The 19,196-nt window shown below is 43.3% G+C and overlaps 1 protein-coding gene across 3 annotated transcripts in view; it reads right to left on the bottom strand.

Moving 5' to 3' along the window:
* CSNK1G2 (casein kinase 1 gamma 2) overlaps positions 1–19,196 on the bottom strand; it is a 79,230-nt gene extending 60,034 nt beyond the window's left edge. For all 3 annotated transcript variants that reach the window (XR_015871839.1, XR_015871838.1, XM_088452945.1), the window contains exons 1-2: positions 19,044–19,196; positions 5,121–5,595 (exon numbers count right to left, since the gene is read on the bottom strand). Coding sequence is in view for 1 of the 3 variants with exons in the window: in XM_088452945.1 (XP_088309071.1) it covers positions 5,121–5,301 (181 nt within the window). In the remaining 2 variants the exon portion in view is untranslated. The remainder of the gene's footprint in view (positions 1–5,120; positions 5,596–19,043) is intronic.

The following is a 19,196-nucleotide window of genomic DNA, read 5'->3' on the forward strand; positions in this document are numbered from 1 at the left end:
TAAACATCTCTAAGGCAACAAAAATTACAATGCACGGGTACAGCTGCCGTGGCTGTGTGTGATTTGGACACTAACCTGGGTTAAAAGAAAGTAAAAGACCGACTACCGATATGAGCAGCGCCATGCATCAGGTCACGCATCATTGTGCTTAACCTGCGACTTAATACCAATTTCTTTGCTACAATCCTAAGTGCCTATGACACTATAAGTGACTTTGGATACAGCTACAAGTAAAACCTTAGATCTCAGAAATATTTACTACCTGTGGGGGGCATCTAACTCACGCTATGCTTTTCGCATCACATGGTGGAAAAAGGATAGTTCTATGAGGATAAATCTTTAGAGAGGTTAACAAAATGGGCCTAAATCACTTCTACAGGAAGAAATTGCACACATGCAAAATATATAAATCAATCTGCAGAGTTTGAGATGAGTTTTGTTCAGTAGCAGTAGTATATGCGACTATTTTAGGCTTGATACACTTCCAATCATATTGCAAACCATTTTTTAGAAGACATCTTTGCTAAGGGGCATCATTTAATCTGCTAAACCTGCTCTAACATGGGCAAAATAACTCCATTGTCTTGTGTATGCTATATAAAAAAATATATATATTGTTCTTTTAAACATTCTCAAAAGCTTATTCTATTCACGAGTGATGAAGAAAGCACTATTGGGTCAATTCAATTAGGTGCGAATTGCGAGTTTGTTTTTTGAAACTCGCATACTTCACAGCGAAGTGCGCACCCGAGAATTCTCCAATCCAATTAAAAATGCCTATTAGCAGCGAAGGGGTGAGAACTGACTGCCAAAAGAGATTTGCGAGAAATGCATGAAAATGTGGGGAGACCATCCTGGACCCACCAAAATGGATAATTTTGTTAGCAAGACCGTATAGAAGGCAGTTTGTGGGCATTAGGAAGGTACTGTAGGTTTTTAAATGGTGTCAAATGGCCGATTTGTGTTTTGTTTTGTTTTTTAAATGCAAGAAAATAAAAAAAATAAAATAAAAAACTTTGTTTAATCTCAAATGAATGAAACAAAAAAAATGCAAAAAAAAAAAAAAAAAGTATGAAAAAGGGTGATTTTGGGGTACTTTGTGGGCACCTTGAAAATTAAAAAGAAAAAAAAAGATAAAAACAATTATTTTTCAACTAAAAAATTATTGCAATTAACTTTGAGGTGCCTAAACTAAAGAAGAAGTAGATTTTGGGGTAATTTGAGGATTTTTTTTTTTTTTTAACCCCCCCCCAAAAAAAACATTGGACTAATTGGGCAGTTTCCAATTGGCTTAGTCATTAGGGGGAGGGGGGGGGGGTGTCCAAGGGGTTCAGCATGGTGTCCCCACATTTTAATTTTAAAATAGTTTCCTTTCCATCTCTCACCCTCAGGGAGGTGCGAGTGGAGAGTTGCAAAATCAGTCTGACTGTGCTAGTTGCTAATTAGATTGAAAATTAATTTGCTATGCGAATTCGAAGTGAAAATAGCACCTCGCCATTCGCACCTACTTGGACTGACCACTTAGTGTTGTAATTGGTTGTTTGCAAAAACTCCCTTGACAAGTGTTTTGCTAGTACTGGCAGACATCATCTGGTCAGAGGTGCCGAGAGAGGAGTGGGGGTAGAGAGCACTAATTACCTGGGCTTATGGAGGGGCCTGGGCCAGCTACTGATGGGGACAAATATCTGTTGAAAGGAGTGTGCTCCTAAACAGTCTCCCTCCAGCATTATCTATGTAGGAGAGAGCCGGCTGTCACTAGTATCCAATGGGACTCAGCCAAGAGATCTAACCTCCGACATGCGCTACTGCACATGCATAGCGTCTCTACAGGTCTTAACTCCCCAGTGTCCACGAGGACAGGTCAGACCAGGAGACTCGCCACCCCACCGTGCCCAGTCGGAAGTCTACACCACCACTGTTGTACACTAGACCACGCCAAGCAATACCCTGAGCTCCAGGCTGCCACAGTATATTACATCTACTGCTATTACACCTGTGTAGTTCCCTGTATCACATGCTACTTGTTGTTCTACCCGATAAATAATAAATATAAGAACTGGTTAGACATATCACATATGGACTAACTGCCACCAGCCCGTGCATTATACATATCATCATCATCATCATCATCGTCACACACTCTGGCCAGTTATATTATACTCTTGTGTATCAATTGATCTGGAGAACTACTGCTCCCTCATTGAGACAATTTACACTATCACCACCATCTCTGCTAATATAGGCCCAATGACCACTTGCTAGCAGTTACCATTTTCCTCAGATTAAACATTTATCTAGTCACCAGGCTAATGCAAGTGGGATCTGTCCCAAGGCAGTCACCATGCACAAATCCGGTTGCTGAAAATCCAGATACCCCTGGTGTGGTATACGTTGATGCCAAGATCAACAAAGTAGCAGACAACGCGGAATAAGAGGATCTGAGTGAGCATGGACAGACCCTTATCCCTAGAACTATAACAGGGCTTAAATGCGCACTGTGTCGACCAGCCCCCTTAGCGCTTGATGTCATTACATTGGGCACATGACAATTACGTTGCGGGGATGGGACAGCAGCACTGGTTAGTGCAGCACTGACTACAGCATCCTGAGGACGCTCCAATCAGCTGCACAGACTGTAGGGCAACCTGTCTGTAGAGTCTAAAGCAAGGGTGGGTAATAAGCTGCCCCTCCAGCTGTTGAACTACAAATCCCAGCATGAATTGCAACAGTTTTAGCCTGGCCAAATAGCAAAACTGTGTCAGGGCATGTTTAGTTCTACAACAGGTGTGGGGCTGCACTCTTGCCCAGCCTTAGCCTACAGGAAGCTCCAGTGGCACTGCATCAGTGCTACAGGGTGTAGAGTGCCAATCCAGTCACCCTGCTAGCCAGAAACAAGCCTGTGCAGCAGCACAAAATTGGAGACTCCTAGTTACGGTCCCGCTTATTCAACTGTATGCTATAAATGTACAGTGCAAGCAGCATATATTTTGAAAAGCTGACTATTATACATGGTAGTTTGGAAAGGAGATGCAGTTAAAGCAGTAACAATTGTGGAAGGTCATTAGTAGCCCCTGTGACACTCCAAGTCTTGACGATGTAGACAGAGCTATGGGGACAATAGGTCTAGCGGTGGATTTGCATGTTTATTCTATTATCCACGAGAAAGTTACAGCTTATAACATGTAGATAGCCTTTACCTTCATAAGCAATTTGCAGTGCTAAGTGAGGAGAATGCAACTAAACTTAGTTCTTGCAAAAACATGAATGAGTACATAGAATGTTCTCCATCTCAGCAGTTAATTTCAGTTGGCGTCATTATTGGATGATGAAGAGGTTGCTATGGCGATGCTGAAAAGCCTTAGGAGTACGAATTCTTGGTAGCAGCAATAGAGTCGAGTACTATGAAGCTGACCACAGAGACTGTGGGCCTGATTCAGTTTAGGAAAAAATTGCAAAGCTGCACACAAGCAGCTTTGCAAATTAGTCCTTGCAATTATGGCAATGCATCAGGAGGCATCACACCTCCTGCATGCATTACTTATCCGAGCTGTATTGTACTATGCAGCATCGGATAATCTGTGAGAACAGCCAAGTAACCCATGAAGGAGGGTGTCATGCAAGCCAGCCGCCTATCAGAGAAAGCCCCCCCATGTTCTATGGGTCACAATTAGGGACATAAAGCATCAGATTGCAGACTATCAAGTAGCACCTCATCAAGTGTGACAGCAGAAATGAATCAGCCTTGAATGTTGCAGACAGTCACACCATAGAGACTGAACAATGGTAAGGTATCTAAACGGTATATCAAATAAAGAAAATCTTTTTCAAACATTTAAATACTGGTACTCTGCACAGAATATTTGATAAGGAAGTTGAAATAGTATATCTGTTGAACTATACTGAGTATATCTGTTGAACTTTTCCTTATTATACTCCACAAATGGGTGAATGATTGCATTCTGTAAAAATTGTGAATTTAATGGTTTAAATATATATAAAAAAATGGATATGTTGTTCACAATATATACTATATAAAACAGAATTGCACTTTATGTTGTTTTTCTTTCTCCCTTTATAATTCAAGTGGAGAACTGATTGTGCTAATGCACTAAACATATCTATAACTCGCAGATAGTATTTACAAATTCCCTCTGAGTAGGAGAATCTGGATATAGGCAACAATTGTTGCAATAAAATTATACAATCTGTCAATTTCCCTCTGTTACAATAGTAACAAGTTAAACATACAGGTGGATATAGTTTGCATAATAGCACTAGTGGTCACAATACTGTGGATTGAAGTTAATAGGGAAGCATAGACCTTAGTTGTTTCTACTATTATACATACGGTGTTTAGATAACTGACACTGTAAAAATGTTCTGAAAGGTCTTTATGAATAGAGATATACCATACTCAGAGATTTAATTTACCTTACAATATATAATAAAGATAACATATAACAGTGGTAATTGGATAATTTTTAATTCACTTTATTCATTGATATTCACAACACTACTTTTTATATTCCTGTTTAGGAATAATTCCATCGTTTTTATATTTCGCCGTATTGGTGTCCCTTGTATATAAGTTTTAATATAATACCAATATAGATTTGTTATTTTAATAGTTATTGAATTATCATAATAATGTGTGGAATAGTTGGGTGATAAAGAGTGCACCATATGAAAATACTCTATTCTCTTTTTGTTTATGAATATAAGTTATATGTAGAGGGATTGGTGGCACCACCTTAGTACAGGAATATATAATACTTATAATTGTTGTATGAATACTAACAACAATTTTCTATATATTTACATATTCCTGGAAGTAGGACAACCAAAATATAAATAACATTTGTTATAATATAATATAATAGAGCTCATAGAATATTCCACACTCTCTGGTGCAGGATCAAATTTGTCTTAATTCATAAAGTTCCTAATCTTATAGTGCAGAGATTAGGCTATGTTTCATGCAGCAGGGAAATTTGGTGTTGAAAATACTAAATATCTGATAAAACAGTTTATAGGCAGATTGAAAACACTCTAAAAGTTACCAAAAAAAAAAAAAAACCACCACACACCCTACAAGCCTCTAATAGACATAAGACTCTTACCAAGACGCAGCTCACCGAAATTGCCACAGCCAATTTTCTTTCCCACTCGAAAATTGGGTCCCACCATTAATACCCCAGCATTGGCTCCTGTGCTGCGGCTGCCCCTGGCACCTCCAGTTTTAGACATCCTTCTTCCTCCTTCTTCAGATTCCCCCTTTCCCTCCCTATGGTCAAAATCCATTAGTTTGTGGTAGCCGGGCCTCTCCACGGTTACGGTGGCTACCAGGGGTTTGGAACCAACATGAAAGGACAGTTTCCACCTCCCACCCACAGCCACCCCTGCAAATCAGCAATAGAACATATTGACCCAGCGGAAGGGAAGAGACTCCCCTCCCTGCTAGGCACTTTCAGTTGACTTGGCCAGACGCTGCATCAGAAATTTTGTCTTGTGAACAGACTTCTTGAATTGTTGAGGTCTTTATAAGAGAAGACATGGCGATTTGATGTTCTGTTCAAAGTCTTGGGTCCCCAGCAGCTGGAAAACATACCAACATTAGTTTAACATGTATATAAATGCATATTGCCCATATTTATTGAGAGCGAGAGCGATCTATATATATATATCTATATCTCTCTATCTATAGATATATATCTATCTGAGATAAATAAAAAGTTGAAATGTGGAGGTAACAAATACAGTATGAACTCATCAATAGATTATGATCAGTCCGATACAAGGTAGAATAATGAAAACAAAATAGCTGAGAGTTTGCTATGGATTACTGCACATTTATAGCATTAAGGTATTACCTCAGAGGCCTAGTTCAGAGTACCTAGAAACCCACCCTGCCCCGCGATCTATTGACCAATTTTTTTTTTTATTTTTTTTTAAACTTTAAATGTGAGACGGAGAAGCTGTGGTAAGGTGCGTACATATGGAACGATATATCGTAACGATATGAATGATAACTGTCGAAGCTGGATAATTGGCTGAGACAGAATCAGTTTAAGATTAGATTGGAATGACGCCATCTTGCGAATGGCGACAAGACTCCATCTTAGAAATAGGTCACACAGCACCATTTTGTCAAAACCACATAGTACACAAAACAACACAAAATTCCTAATAAGTAGCACGGCCAGCTTTTTAACAATCTTCCCCAAACACATACCGACGGTGTCTGACATACATAAAAATGACTTTCCCAACACATTAAAATCACCACAGACTTCAATATGAACAGCACTAAAAAGTAGCAAATTAGTGGTGTTTTCCCTGCATTCACATTAACACATACACGAAATGTTAAAAATTGCACAACGTAAAATAGCTAATTATTAGCACGTTCAGCTTTTTAACGATCCCTACACAACCAATACCGACTTAGTCCAATACACTCAGAGATACCTTTCCAGCTTAGTGTTGCACGCTAAGTACCCCACAGACCCCCAGACGCGCAACGCTATTTAGTATCGTTCTCCCTTGCATACATACACTTAAAAGCAATAGTTCCGTAGTGCAAAAGGGTTATTACATGATTCATTCACAATGCCAGCGTGTGAAGAAATGACTGACTGTTTTCTGCAACTAAGGTTAAGTACATGATAAGCAAACCGTATTTGGTGTTGTACTGATCTACTCTGTCTCAACAGCTTTCCGGTGTCATCGGTGAGAAGATCGCAACATGCGTTCTCAACTTATGGGCTGTAGAAAGTTAAAACACTAAAATGTACTTTGTAATATTAACAGCTTAGATTTGCATGTGGCGGGAAAAAGGAGACAAAAGGCTGTCGGAGGCTGATCTGTGTCCATTTGAATCAACCTGTTAAATATCCTGTAACAGATGCACGTGTACTGGGTACCAAGTCACACTCTTCTATTGTGTTTATTATCCCTGTAAGAGTATAAATGTGCGTACCGACTCCAATCTGTAGTCTTCATGCTGATGCTGTTGATGGAGGTTTCTTATGGATGCCGGTAACTGGTCCCAGTGCGCGTGCGTATGTATAACTGTACCTTGGGTCTGTATAATTTCTTTGCACTAAATTGTCTTTAGATCACAGCGTGTAACTACTGTTTTTATGTTGAATATTACACTTTGTTGGAAACACATTTCAATGTCTGAAGGTTTTTATTTTTACTGTATGAATGAATACGCAAATGGCGTCAACTTAGAAGGTGTAGGCAGGAGCGTATAAAGGTTTAGAAGGTATAGGCAGAATTGTTCAGAGGTTTAAAGTCAGTATCGTTCTGTGAGTAGGCAACAAACGACCAACGATGCACGTGCCTGCTGGACAATAACGATCATCCATGTATGCAGCCCAACCTGGACGATATTGTAAAGTCTCCATAGGGATCCGCGATTGTTGGTGGGTTTTGGGTGTGTGGATGAACAATACAGTTTCCATTGGGCTTTGAGAGCTGGGCGACGCACTCTCTTCCTCTGTCCTGATAGCCGCAGGTATTGTGAATTAGAGTTGAATCCAAGATTGCCGACTTAAAGATGGCTGCCATACCCTAAAAAAAGTTTCCCCCCCCACTCCAATATCATGTGTGTAGACTCTGGATTCATATTTTCTTACTCATTTCCTTTTTAGAAGGTCGTTTCCACACTTATAGTTAAGGAGTGCAGTTTCCTGGGGTAAACGGCCACACTCTGCATGCAGCAGCAAATCAATAATCACACTAGTCCAAGGCCTTGGCACATGTGCAGTGTCAGCTTCCACAGGAGAATGTGAGACTTCTACAATATGCTGGGGATATAACTTACAGGGACAGCAGTTACTGCAACCAGTGCCCTTGCAAGTTCCCCTTTAAACCTGCATTATGGATACATAGTAATCGCAGCAGTTCAGTGATTATTAGTATCTAGGCTTTTTAGTCATAAAGTATGCATATAAAGATATCTATACATAAGAATAGTAGGCGGCGTCTAAGAACACATCAGGGAGTGTATTTTTAAATCACCTTTATTAAAAGCTCAAATATAAGTATATGTAAGCATTCAAAAATATCACTAAAACTCCCAGGAGTGTAAGAGAATTCTATACACACAGCATGTATTTAAATAACTTGTATTTAAATGGAGCACAGAATCACAATTAAAAAATAAACAAATTACAATAAAATGTCTCTATTATTCTCTAGCTAATGAATATTACATCTGAGCTCTTTTGCTTCAATGAACCACATAATACATGTTGCATGGGTAACAAAGCATGTAAATAACATAACTCAGATTACAATTGATAAATGACTCTATTGGATATTCTTTTTTTGAGACACTGATTTCGTCTTATTGACCACATATAGGCAAGTAGTACATTTATTATGATTACATCTGAAAAAGCCCTGCATCACTTCACCAGTGAGGGTACTTTGTTTAGGACCAGATTTCTTATTCAAGGGATTAACATAAAAGCTGGGAGCGAAGATATTTTTCTGATTTTTTGTGCTTTTAAAGACTACTTTAGGTTTATTATCTAGGCTTTTTGCCAACACTGGGTCAGTAAATAATTTGTAGTTAGTCTTAACTAGATTTGTAAACTTATTAGCTGCTACATTATATTTAGAAATAAAAGATAGACCATATTCCGAGTTTCCTACAGTGGACTGGGCTCTATATACCTCAGCCCCCCATAGCTACTTCATGATCATTTATATTCCTGTCCACTGAACCAAAACGTGATGGGGAGTGAGTACAGCTGAGAACTGAGTTTTCTCACTCCGCATTATTACACTGGAAGCGCATATTCACAGCGCATTGTGGAACATTGTCAGCCACTTAGTTACATTGGGCAACTCAGCTCTCAACTTATGCTGGGCATACACGGCCAGATAAAATGTCTGTTAGATCGACAGACATTTTATCTGGCAGCCTGTCAGCCACAGGTGTCACCGGCATACACTGAGATTTCTCTAAGTGTATCAGCCCGACATCCGTGCTCTGCCCCCGGGGGAGTAGACATTTCCCTGTTCCTTCCGTGGGAAGGAACACAGGAAATGTCTGTCTGTCGGCAGTGGCTGGGCATACCACTGCCCGATGCGGCCGACAGTTTACCCGTAAATATCTCATCGGATGGGCATGCTGGACAATCCGGCATGCCCGACCGAGCAATATTTAACCCTCGGTCTCCTCCCCACACGCTACAATTATTAATAATTGTAGCATGTATGGCCAGCATTACTGCTGTATAGCAGCTTTTTGTCTCAGTCATTGGACACACTGCTAATTGCTGTGGAACATTGTCAGCCACTAAAACCCCTTTCAGATATACAACCCGGGAAATTTCCTGCTCAGACCCGGGTATTTCTCCTGTGCAAATTCCCGGGTAGGTGGAGACCCCCCTTTCACACTACAGTGTCTACCCGGGAAATTACCTGCCTCTTCTCTGCCGTCTGCTTCTCCTAGCCTATCCCTTCTCTGGCTGCTGATGATGACGATGTCATCACTCAGCTGCCGGAAACCGGCCAATCATAATGCAGATTTTTTTTTTTTTCAATTATAATTCACAAGTGATGTCAGTGGGAGTGCTTTCGGCTCGGTTAGAGCCGAAAGCACTCTGGGGCTTGCGGCAACGAGACCCTACCACAAAGGTCTCGTCGCAAGTCCGATGGTCTTGACCATCACGACCATCTTCCCGGCCGCTCGCTATAGCTGTGGGTGGTCACCCAGAGCTATGCGAGCGGCCAGGAGGCCGCTCTGAAAAACAAGAAGGATGGCCCCAATTCAGAGCTAGCGCGCTGTCAGAGCGTCCGGCTCTGAATCAGGGCCAGAATTCTCTTACACTCCTGGGAGTTGTATTGATATTTTTGAATGCTTACATATACTTATATTTGAGCTTTTAATAAAGGCGATTTAAAAATATACTCCCTGATATATGTGTTCTTATATGCCGCCTTCTATTCTTGTGTATATATTTGTTTTTGCTGGAAGTGTGGCAAAAACTTCCTGTGGGTGTGCTGCAATTTACACAAGGAGGGGAGTTAACAGCATACCATTACTGGTGCTTGGGTTATTTAGCTTTTTTAATATAAAGAAATCTACCTATTCATACCTTGATATACTTGCTGCAGTAAGCTCTCTGATGTAGAACAGTAGTATGTAACCTAACCATATTATAGTTTTCGTTTAAATTGTTGCATTTTTGTAAGAAAATGCAACATCATATTATAGATTAAGTTATAAACTAAAAGACATTAACTAATGGCACCGTAGATAGCCAATTTGTGTATTTTCACACGACTGTATGAATAATCCAATGTCTGACCATTTAATTGTCTTTTACCCTGTAGTATAACTTGAGTAACAAAGCTTAATGTAGGGTTGTTGTGGATAGTGTATATGGCTGTATTTATTTTTTGTAAATCTCCATTAACACACTTACAAACCATACCAAAGAGTTACAGGCTGCGATCTCCTTATGGTGGAGTTTTGCTGGCTGACAATCTGTGTAAGGATTATGGTAGACATACTATTTAAAGCAGGAAAGAAAAAAAAAAAAAAAAAGAGATATGGTAAGAACTTACCCTTGTTATCTCTCTTTCTTCGAAGTCCATAGGGTCCACAGGGTTGACCTTGGGTATAGGTTGGGAACCAAATCCAGGCACCACGCAATTAAAGCTTTTAGCTCCCAGGATGCACTGGGTCCACTCTCCCTATAACCCCGCCCCCAAGCCAGAGGCACCTCAGTTTGTAAGTAGCCAAAGGCGGAAAGAAAGAAGACTGGAACACTCAAGAACCTTACCTCACAGAGAAGGAGACGGGAAACCGGCAACGTGTGTCAGGGCGGGTGCCCTGTGGACCCTATGGACTTCGAAGAAAGAGATAACAAGGGTAAGTTCTTACCATAGCTCTCATTTTCTACTTCAGGGTCCATAGGAGGTCCACAGGGTTGACCTTGGAGATGTCCAAAAGCAGTCCTTATAAGGGTGGGGACGCTCCTGTGCTGAGAGGAGAATCCGTCACCCAAATGAAGCATCCTGAGAGGCAAAGGAATCCAATGCATAGAACCATAGAAAGGTGTGGACAGAAGACCACGTGGCCACCTGGCAAGGCAGAACAGCTGTTGCGCCTCAGCGAGCCGTCCACAGCCCGAGTAGAAGAAGCATCAACAGAAACAGAAAGGCCTTCCTATGTGTAGCCCCCTCATATAGACATACGAAGCCATCTAGCTAATGTCTGTTTATTGGCCGGCCCTCCTGTCTTGTAAAATCCATAGACTACAAATAAGGAGACTAATTTCCTGTAGGAACTTGAACAGACCACAAAAACTCGGAGAGGCCGGACCACAGTCAATGAGGCCACCCCAGCAGAGTGGACTGGAGACTGAAATGTAGGTACAATAAGTTCTTGAAAATTATGGAACTTAAAAAACACTTTAGGAAGAAAACACAGGGCAAGTGCGACTCACAACCATGTATGGCGAAATATCCAGAAGAGGGAGCCAGATGAGAATGCTCCCAATTCTTCCTCTGTCCTGGCAGGTGTAACCACCATAAGACAGAGTCTAAGCCATAAACCATGTAAGGGCTATAAAAACTAGTGGTTCAAATGGAAGCCACAGGACGACACGAAGAACCACTGCCAAATCCCAAGGAGCCCCTAGAGGGGATAAAGGGAGGTAGAATTTAGAAAAACACCTTGAAGGAGGGTATGGATACCCGAGAGTGGAGCAATTCCACATCCGAACCATACTGACAGTGCAGAGACCCGCACTTTCAGGAAGGCCAGGCGGAGGGAGAGACCCAAGCCAGCTGGAAGGAATGCTAGAACTTATGGAAATCCTAAAAGGTACGATACCATAAGAATTATGTATGCCACATTCTGTTTTAGAGCCCAGCAAAAGCTGGCCTACACGCTCTAAGCATCCCAATAAAGGCAGAGCCAGAAAAGCTTTAGGACCACAGTAGGGACGCAGTCAAAGACAAACGATCCAGGTCCAGGAAAAGGCAAAGACCAGTAGACAAAAAGGTCAGGATATTGAAACAGCAGGAACGGAGTGTCGATGGGGAGAAGCTGAAAATCTAAGTACCGGTGACATCTGGGGCAATCTGGAGCCACCAGCAGGAAAATACCTCCGTCTCGATTGACCTTGAGAAAGAAGGGAGACCGGAGGAAACAGGTACACAAAGTGGAAAGTCTCCTTTATGGACAACGCGTCACCGAAGGTTGCTTCAGTACCTCTTGTTCTGGACCCCAACTTCGGCAGTGTGTGAGAGTCAGAAGGCCATAAGGACCACCTCTGGGAGGCCCCCTATGGTCACTAGGAGTTGAAACCTCGCTTGGAGAAGAGACCAGTCCCCAGGATGCACGTCGTAACGGCTGAGGAAGTCCGATTACCAATGGTGAACTCCCGGAATGAACATTGCAGAGAAGGCCGGGAGGAGACACTTGGACTATGTCAGAATGTGTGACATTCCTGTCCTTGTTGCGAAACTACAAGTGTCTACTAGATGGAAGCCACCGTTGTGACGTTATCGGACTTAGCGTTTACAGGTTTACCGTGAAGTATGCGGGAGTGTTCAGCCCAACCTTGTAGGCCACAACCCCTTTCCTCCTTTTGAATGGGGGCGTACTTGAACCAACCTTGCAGGTAGCAGCAAGCCGCACCCCTTTCACAACCTGGGGACCAGTTACCTTGTGCATACCCCCCTTGGGACACATCTCACATTGCCCAGCCGTCTTCAAAAAATAAAAAAATAAAGGGGTGGAATGGAGACCATTAAAATACAAGACTTACCATTGGTGGTAACCACAGGTCAGACATATTCCTTGAAACAGCCTGACCTCCACCCCCCTAGTTTGTTTATTTATCTCCGCTACAGAGCTCCCCTCATGGATGGCCGATGTTGCCACTCCTAGTTCCAAACTTACTGGGGTTCCAGCCCAAGACCATAATGCACAGTTTAGAAAATGGCTGCAAACTGATATTTGGTTGAGACAGACCCATCTCCATCTATGAGGAAGTTAGCCCCCACAAAACCCTGGACTGCTGCCACTGGGCAAACTATCGGAGTTGCGTGCACCTTAAGCTGAACCCACCTGCATTCCCCTTCTTGTTTGGTCTTGGACCTGTGTATCTCGCACAGCACAAAGTCCTCTGACACCACATTTCTGCAAAGCAATCCCATACCCTCTGCCTTGCGGGACACCGCTACCAGCTCCCCTATCCTGAATGCTCTGCTAAAAGCCATAACAAAAAGCAGCTCGGTAAAGAAACGCTTTGCCGCTACACACCACTGGCACAATGCAATGTCAAAAGGTAATAGGTTGCAGTGTGTCTGGCTTCTTTAGTCTCAATCTAAGACTATCCCCTCATCATTGTGCGCACCATGAATGCCCTAGTGTGGTTCCTCCAACTTTGAGAAGGAGATACCGGCTAGTATGGTATTGACTGATGCTCTTGACAGCCCTTCTCTTCTCAGCTTACCCCATATATACTAGGAGTTGCTGCAGGTTATCTTTCCCCTCTCTGGTTCTACTGCCTAAAATTGATTCCATTTCTTCCATGCTGTTGTATAGGCTGCCCATGTCTGGGCGCCAGGTATTTCTCCACTAGATCACTTAAAACCAGCTCCACTAACTGCCAAAGATGAGATGGGCAAGTTAGGCTTGTGACTAACGCTAATGGTGCTGCAGACCTGAAAATCCATCACTTCAGCTGAGAGTGCATCACCAATGACTATCCTCACCGCAGGCACGTGTTGAGCTCACAATGTGATATTGTGCCGCAGGCAAGTTGCTACCAGCCACCTGAGTAATATAATCAGGGGGTACAGGGGGGTGGGCGGATGTTGGGATAGCTATTTATGGCTTGGACCACTCCTAAGCCATCTCCCTAGAACTATATGTTCTTGTTAGCCAGCTTAGAACCCCAAAATATCCACTGCCACTATTATTGGGTACAACTCCAAAGCAGTCAGGTTTTTTGTTAAGTTTCTGACCTTCCACCTCTGGCTGCAACTGCATGCACCATTCTCCCTGCAAATAAGCTCCAAAGCCAGTCGCTCCAGCTGCATCCATGAAAAGTTGCCACTCATGGTTCGGCTGCGGCGCACTATGCCACACGTGTTGCAGAAAGCTGACAGACACTCTCAAATCCTCCTTTAACTCCTTGCCTATCCAGATAAGGTGGTGCCTCTTTCTTACCCCTGCCGTAGCCCTTTCTAAACGACCCATTGGAATTACTCTACAAGCAAAGTCAAGCAAACCCAGCAAAAACGGCATCTGCCAAAGGGTGACCTTTTTAGCTTCTGCTCATAACCTCACCTCCATGCCTAGCATTTCCACCTCATCAGTGAGCAATCTGCACTCCATCAATTCCATGTCCATCTCAAAGCCTAGGTAAGAAAATTACTGCCCTGGATCCTTCTGTTTTTTCCCTTGCCATGGGGACGCCAAAAAATCGCCGAACATGGCCTCGAGTTCTTGCAGATACAGGCCGCACTGGTCCGATTTTACTGGTGGGGCCAATGCAAAGTAGTCTTAGTAATGTGCCACTGCCTTAGACCATGTTTGCATCTCCAGGCACCATTGCAAGAATGAGCTGAAGGTTTCAAACAGCACGCATTAAATAGCGCAGCCTATTGACAAGCATTTGTCAATGAAGACATGGCCATCAAAATGGAAGCCCATGACCTTGAAAGTATCCGGGTGAAGGGGGAAGCCTGAACGCCGACTCAATGTCCAGTTTCACCATCAAGACCCCCCTCCCTTGCTTTCTGACCATTGCGATCGCCTGATACTGCACCAAACATCGAACCTAGTCCAGGGTGCCATTTACCGACGCCCCTTCCCTGGAAGGATAGGTGCTGAATATGCCTGAATTTTCCTGGAGCCTTCTTGGGAACTAAACATACTGACAAAATTACCAAATTGGATATTGGGGGGGTCAAAAACAATCCAGCCATCTTACCCTAGGCCAGTTCGCTGGTGGCATCTCCTTAATGGAGTTCAAGTTCCTATTGCAGACTGCTGGTTGCACGCTGTAGTTACTGGGATCGTAAACCCCTCCAGCAGGAGTTGGGCCTCATGCCGCATGGGATACCTGGCTAGCCACTCCAGGATCCCTGCCACTCTCACCGGGCTAGTCGCTTTTACTAGGGACAAGAGCTCTGGGTACTTTTTGCTTCTGGCTTCCCCTCTGCTTGACGCAATCCTTTGCTGTGTGAATCCCATTGCAAACCGAACAGGTGTGTCTATATTTACAGAATGTTTGGGTGCACCGCGAATTATAGGCAAAGCACTTGAACTTATCTTGCTTAAGCGTGCTAGGCCTCCATGCACTCCACTTTGCCACCGCATAACCTTTGTCTGCAAGGCCGCTGCCCTGTGCTTTAAGCCAGACGTCGATGTCCGTAGTGCCAATCTGAATGGGCTTATTTCCCTAGGACTAGGCCGCAAAATTCTCGTCATACACGCGCCAAATTGACCCCCTGTACTCGTTATATACGGAGTGTATGAATTTAACGTATTTCATCATGTTTAAGCCGATGTTTAGAGTCTACGTAACACCAGGCATAAGCGAACATACCCCTAATCCATTTATCCATCGCTTGTAAGCCTATGTGTGCGCCTTTCCTTTCTCGCTGCATCTCTCTGTCTTTAAGCCCTGACTCTGTAAGAGTGCAAATGTCCACTAAAGCACCCTTCTCAATCTCCTTCCTAATTTGTTTAGGTAAGTGCTCCACCAATGCTATCAACTGCACCCCCTTAAGGCAAGAAATCCTCTGATTTTACCGGCGTTACCTGACCTAACTAGTTGCTACCTGTGTCTACGGCTGGTCAGCTCAATTTTTTCTTCCTGCTAGCTGCCCTGGCTACATGAAGCTGCTCCTTAAGCACCTTACACGGTATGTCATCTTCTGAATTAGAAGAGCTGTGGCTATCCCTGTTATGTGAACGAGTAGGCTGTATGTTGTTATGACTCCCAGCAATATTAACTAATGTGCTACAAACATTTTGCTGCTCCCCCTCACTTACATTTTTATTCTCGCCATTCCTGTGTTCCACTGAAGAGTGTTTTCGGGCTGCGCTGGACGTGGCAACACCCGACGGCAGAACTGCAGATGTCACGGCTGTACTGGACGTGGCGACAGCCTCTGTTGTGCTGGACAAGGCAACAGCTGTAGATATCGTCTCTGTTGCATTGATTTTGGTGACCACCACAGGCATGGCTGCTTCTGGTGAGCTTGTCATGGCGATCACCTGCGGAACGCCTTCCTGCACCACACTTGAAAGGTGGGACTGGAGTGGTGCGGCCCCTCTGTGGGCACAACGTGTCTCGTGCTGCTGCGTTCCCCATTTGAAATGGTCTGGGCTGCACCTAAATCTCAGTGCTTTTGCTGCGATGAGATCCCGGGTGCATGTGAGCAACTACCCCCTTACCTTCCTGACTTCGTTTATACTGCACTGCTGCTCGCCCACCCCTACTTAATAGTGGCAGCTCTGTGATTATTAATAGAAAGGCCCCTCAAGATCTTAACATTAGAAATGACTTAATTGTAGGTTAGTGAATGAATCCAGTATTACAATGCCATTCCAAATACTGAAACTGTGTCCATTATGTGAAAGCCCACAGCAAACAAGAGGGGACAGGGCTTGATTCTTCCGCGTCTGGATGTTATAGTTCTGCTAATTGCACACCCTGCCAGATGTAACCTACGCAGTACGCCCCAGAAGGTTCTTTCTTGGGCAAGATGAATAACACATGGATATATTCATTCAGTGCATATCATATTACACACATTTCAGTCACCCTATGTCTTAGTTTCTTATATGGCTTATCTCACACATTCTAATCTTTGTAGTGGATCTAAAATGGCTGCCTTGGCTGGTGATCCCGTGGGTTGGATGAAAAATACTTGGAACTGATTGTTATGTAAGGGCTTTTCTTCTACCTTTAGTTTGCTGCAGCTTCCCCATTTTGTTTACAGGTCTTCTAGATGTTGCTTATTCCACTCAGGGTAACCTACGTAGCGCTAAGAAGAAAACTATGCCGGGGCACGCTTATGAGAGATTAAAATTAAACTTATTACAGGCTTATGTTAAAATACAGGAGCAAAGTTCACACAAACATAAAATTACACACTGACAAATAACATTTTCTGTACACCAAAAGTGAAATTTTCACACATGAAAAAAATTAAATGATATATTATACTGTAATATTGTTGCCGGCTACTGCATCTCCAAAGGGAGTGTCCCAATAAAGCAATACAATTATATCGGTATAAATAGCATATATGTGTAGGGACTTATACTCTATACTATAAATGTATAAGAATTGTTCTCTTAAACGAGATAAGCATCCGGCGGTTCGAATCACGACACTGAAAGACCGGCAGTGAAGATCCCGACACGTAAGTATTGGTACTTCCGTATCTTTGCGCCCCCCTGGTTACGCTACTTACGCATCTTCACTGAATATGTAAGTAGCGTAACCAAATACTATTCGGTCCCTTGCAGGCTCGCCTCGCTCGCCACATGGATTTATTCCCCCTCCATGCCCACTTGGATGGTAGGGAATGACGTTGGACATTAGCGTAAAGATAAGCCAGTGTCCAACGTCATTCCCTACCATCCAAGTGGGCACGGAGGGGGAATAAATCCATGTGGCAAGCGAAGCGAGCCACCATGCCCGCAGCGTGGCGAGCGCAGAAGCCCGCAAGGGTTGCGAATAGTATTTCCTGGTTACGCTACTTGCATAGCGTAACCAGGGGGCCGCAAAGATACGGAAGTACCTAAATATTTTCTATATTCACTAACCTACCCCCCCCCCTTAACTCTAACCTTGCTACATGCTCATTCGTCCCCATCTACCCCATCTGTGTCAACCCAGTTTGTCTTCCCCCACCTTTTTAGAATGTAAGCTCTCACGAGCAGGGCCATCTACCCTCTTGTGCTTCTCCTTACTATATAGTGTCATTTACTTCTTACTCACCACTAGGGCACCTAACACTTGGCTGCTTATGCTCTGTTGCTTATCTGGGTGATATGGTCACTAATGTAGCAATATATATTATCCATGTCCTGTATTGTATTGTTCTGTAAGTCACTTGTATACAATTTGTTTTTGTACTTTGTAAGGCGCTGCGGAACACTTGTGGCGCCATATAAATAAATGCTAATAATAATAATAATCACCCTCCCTTAGGGGTGTCTAACCCTAACCGCCCCCTTCCCCGCAGCCTGATCCTAAATCTCCAGGGGGGGTGCCTAACACCAATCCCCCCCCCCACCGGGAGTGCCTAACCCCCACCCCACCTTCCCCTAGCGTAACCCTCCCAGTGTCGGCATTTGGACCGTCAGCTTCCTGACCGCAACCCTTGTAAACAAAGAGCACAAACAGGCAACAACCACCTCCAATTGATAAGCTTAACAGAAAGTTGTATATAAGCAATCTTAGGTGACGATAGTCAGTATATATTTATACAAAAAAAAAAAAAACGGGCTTATCAAAAAGTATCAGACTCCATCCTCAAAACACAGCCTTCAACTCACTTGAATACGTGCTGTGTTTCCTATCTCTAGCTTCAACACCATCGCTTAAATCCACTGAGATAATACCAACGTCAATTCCTTCATATGCCAGCAGAGGGGGTATAGTTCAGATTATATACACTTCATAGCATGTAAACATACTATACCGTTTAGGGCTCAGACAGTTATATTCCCTTACAGGTCAGAAAGGGATTTAAATCAGCTGCAGATGTCACAAATTGGAGCAGACAATGGATATTATAACCATCTCATAATAAAGACATTAAGCATAGCATGCAAGATAAATATAGTTGTTATTAGGCATACATATAGTTAAAAAAAAGAAGACCAGTGCTGGAATGACTGCCCTGTTTCTGCTGTCTGTTATCATGTAAGAACACCAGAGGACTGCAGGAAGATAGGGGAAGTATCAAGGGAAGGAGGATAGTGACCGGCTCCCCTGTTGCACTGGGCAGAACAGGGGGTGTGAGCCACTTACCTTCAGAGCAGTACAGTCCCGATTGAAGCGAAGAAGTGAGGAGAAAAGCTGGAAGTTGCGTGCTAGCATGGAGAGCTGTCTGGCCAGCCGGGTGGGTCACATGTGTGCACCATGTGACCCGGAACTAAACTGCCATACATTTCGTTGTGGTTG

Source organism: Taudactylus pleione, unplaced genomic scaffold (assembly GCF_031769625.1).
Source record: "Taudactylus pleione unplaced genomic scaffold, aTauple2 ptg000560l, whole genome shotgun sequence".
In the NCBI taxonomy this organism is placed as follows: Eukaryota; Metazoa; Chordata; class Amphibia; order Anura; family Myobatrachidae; genus Taudactylus; species Taudactylus pleione.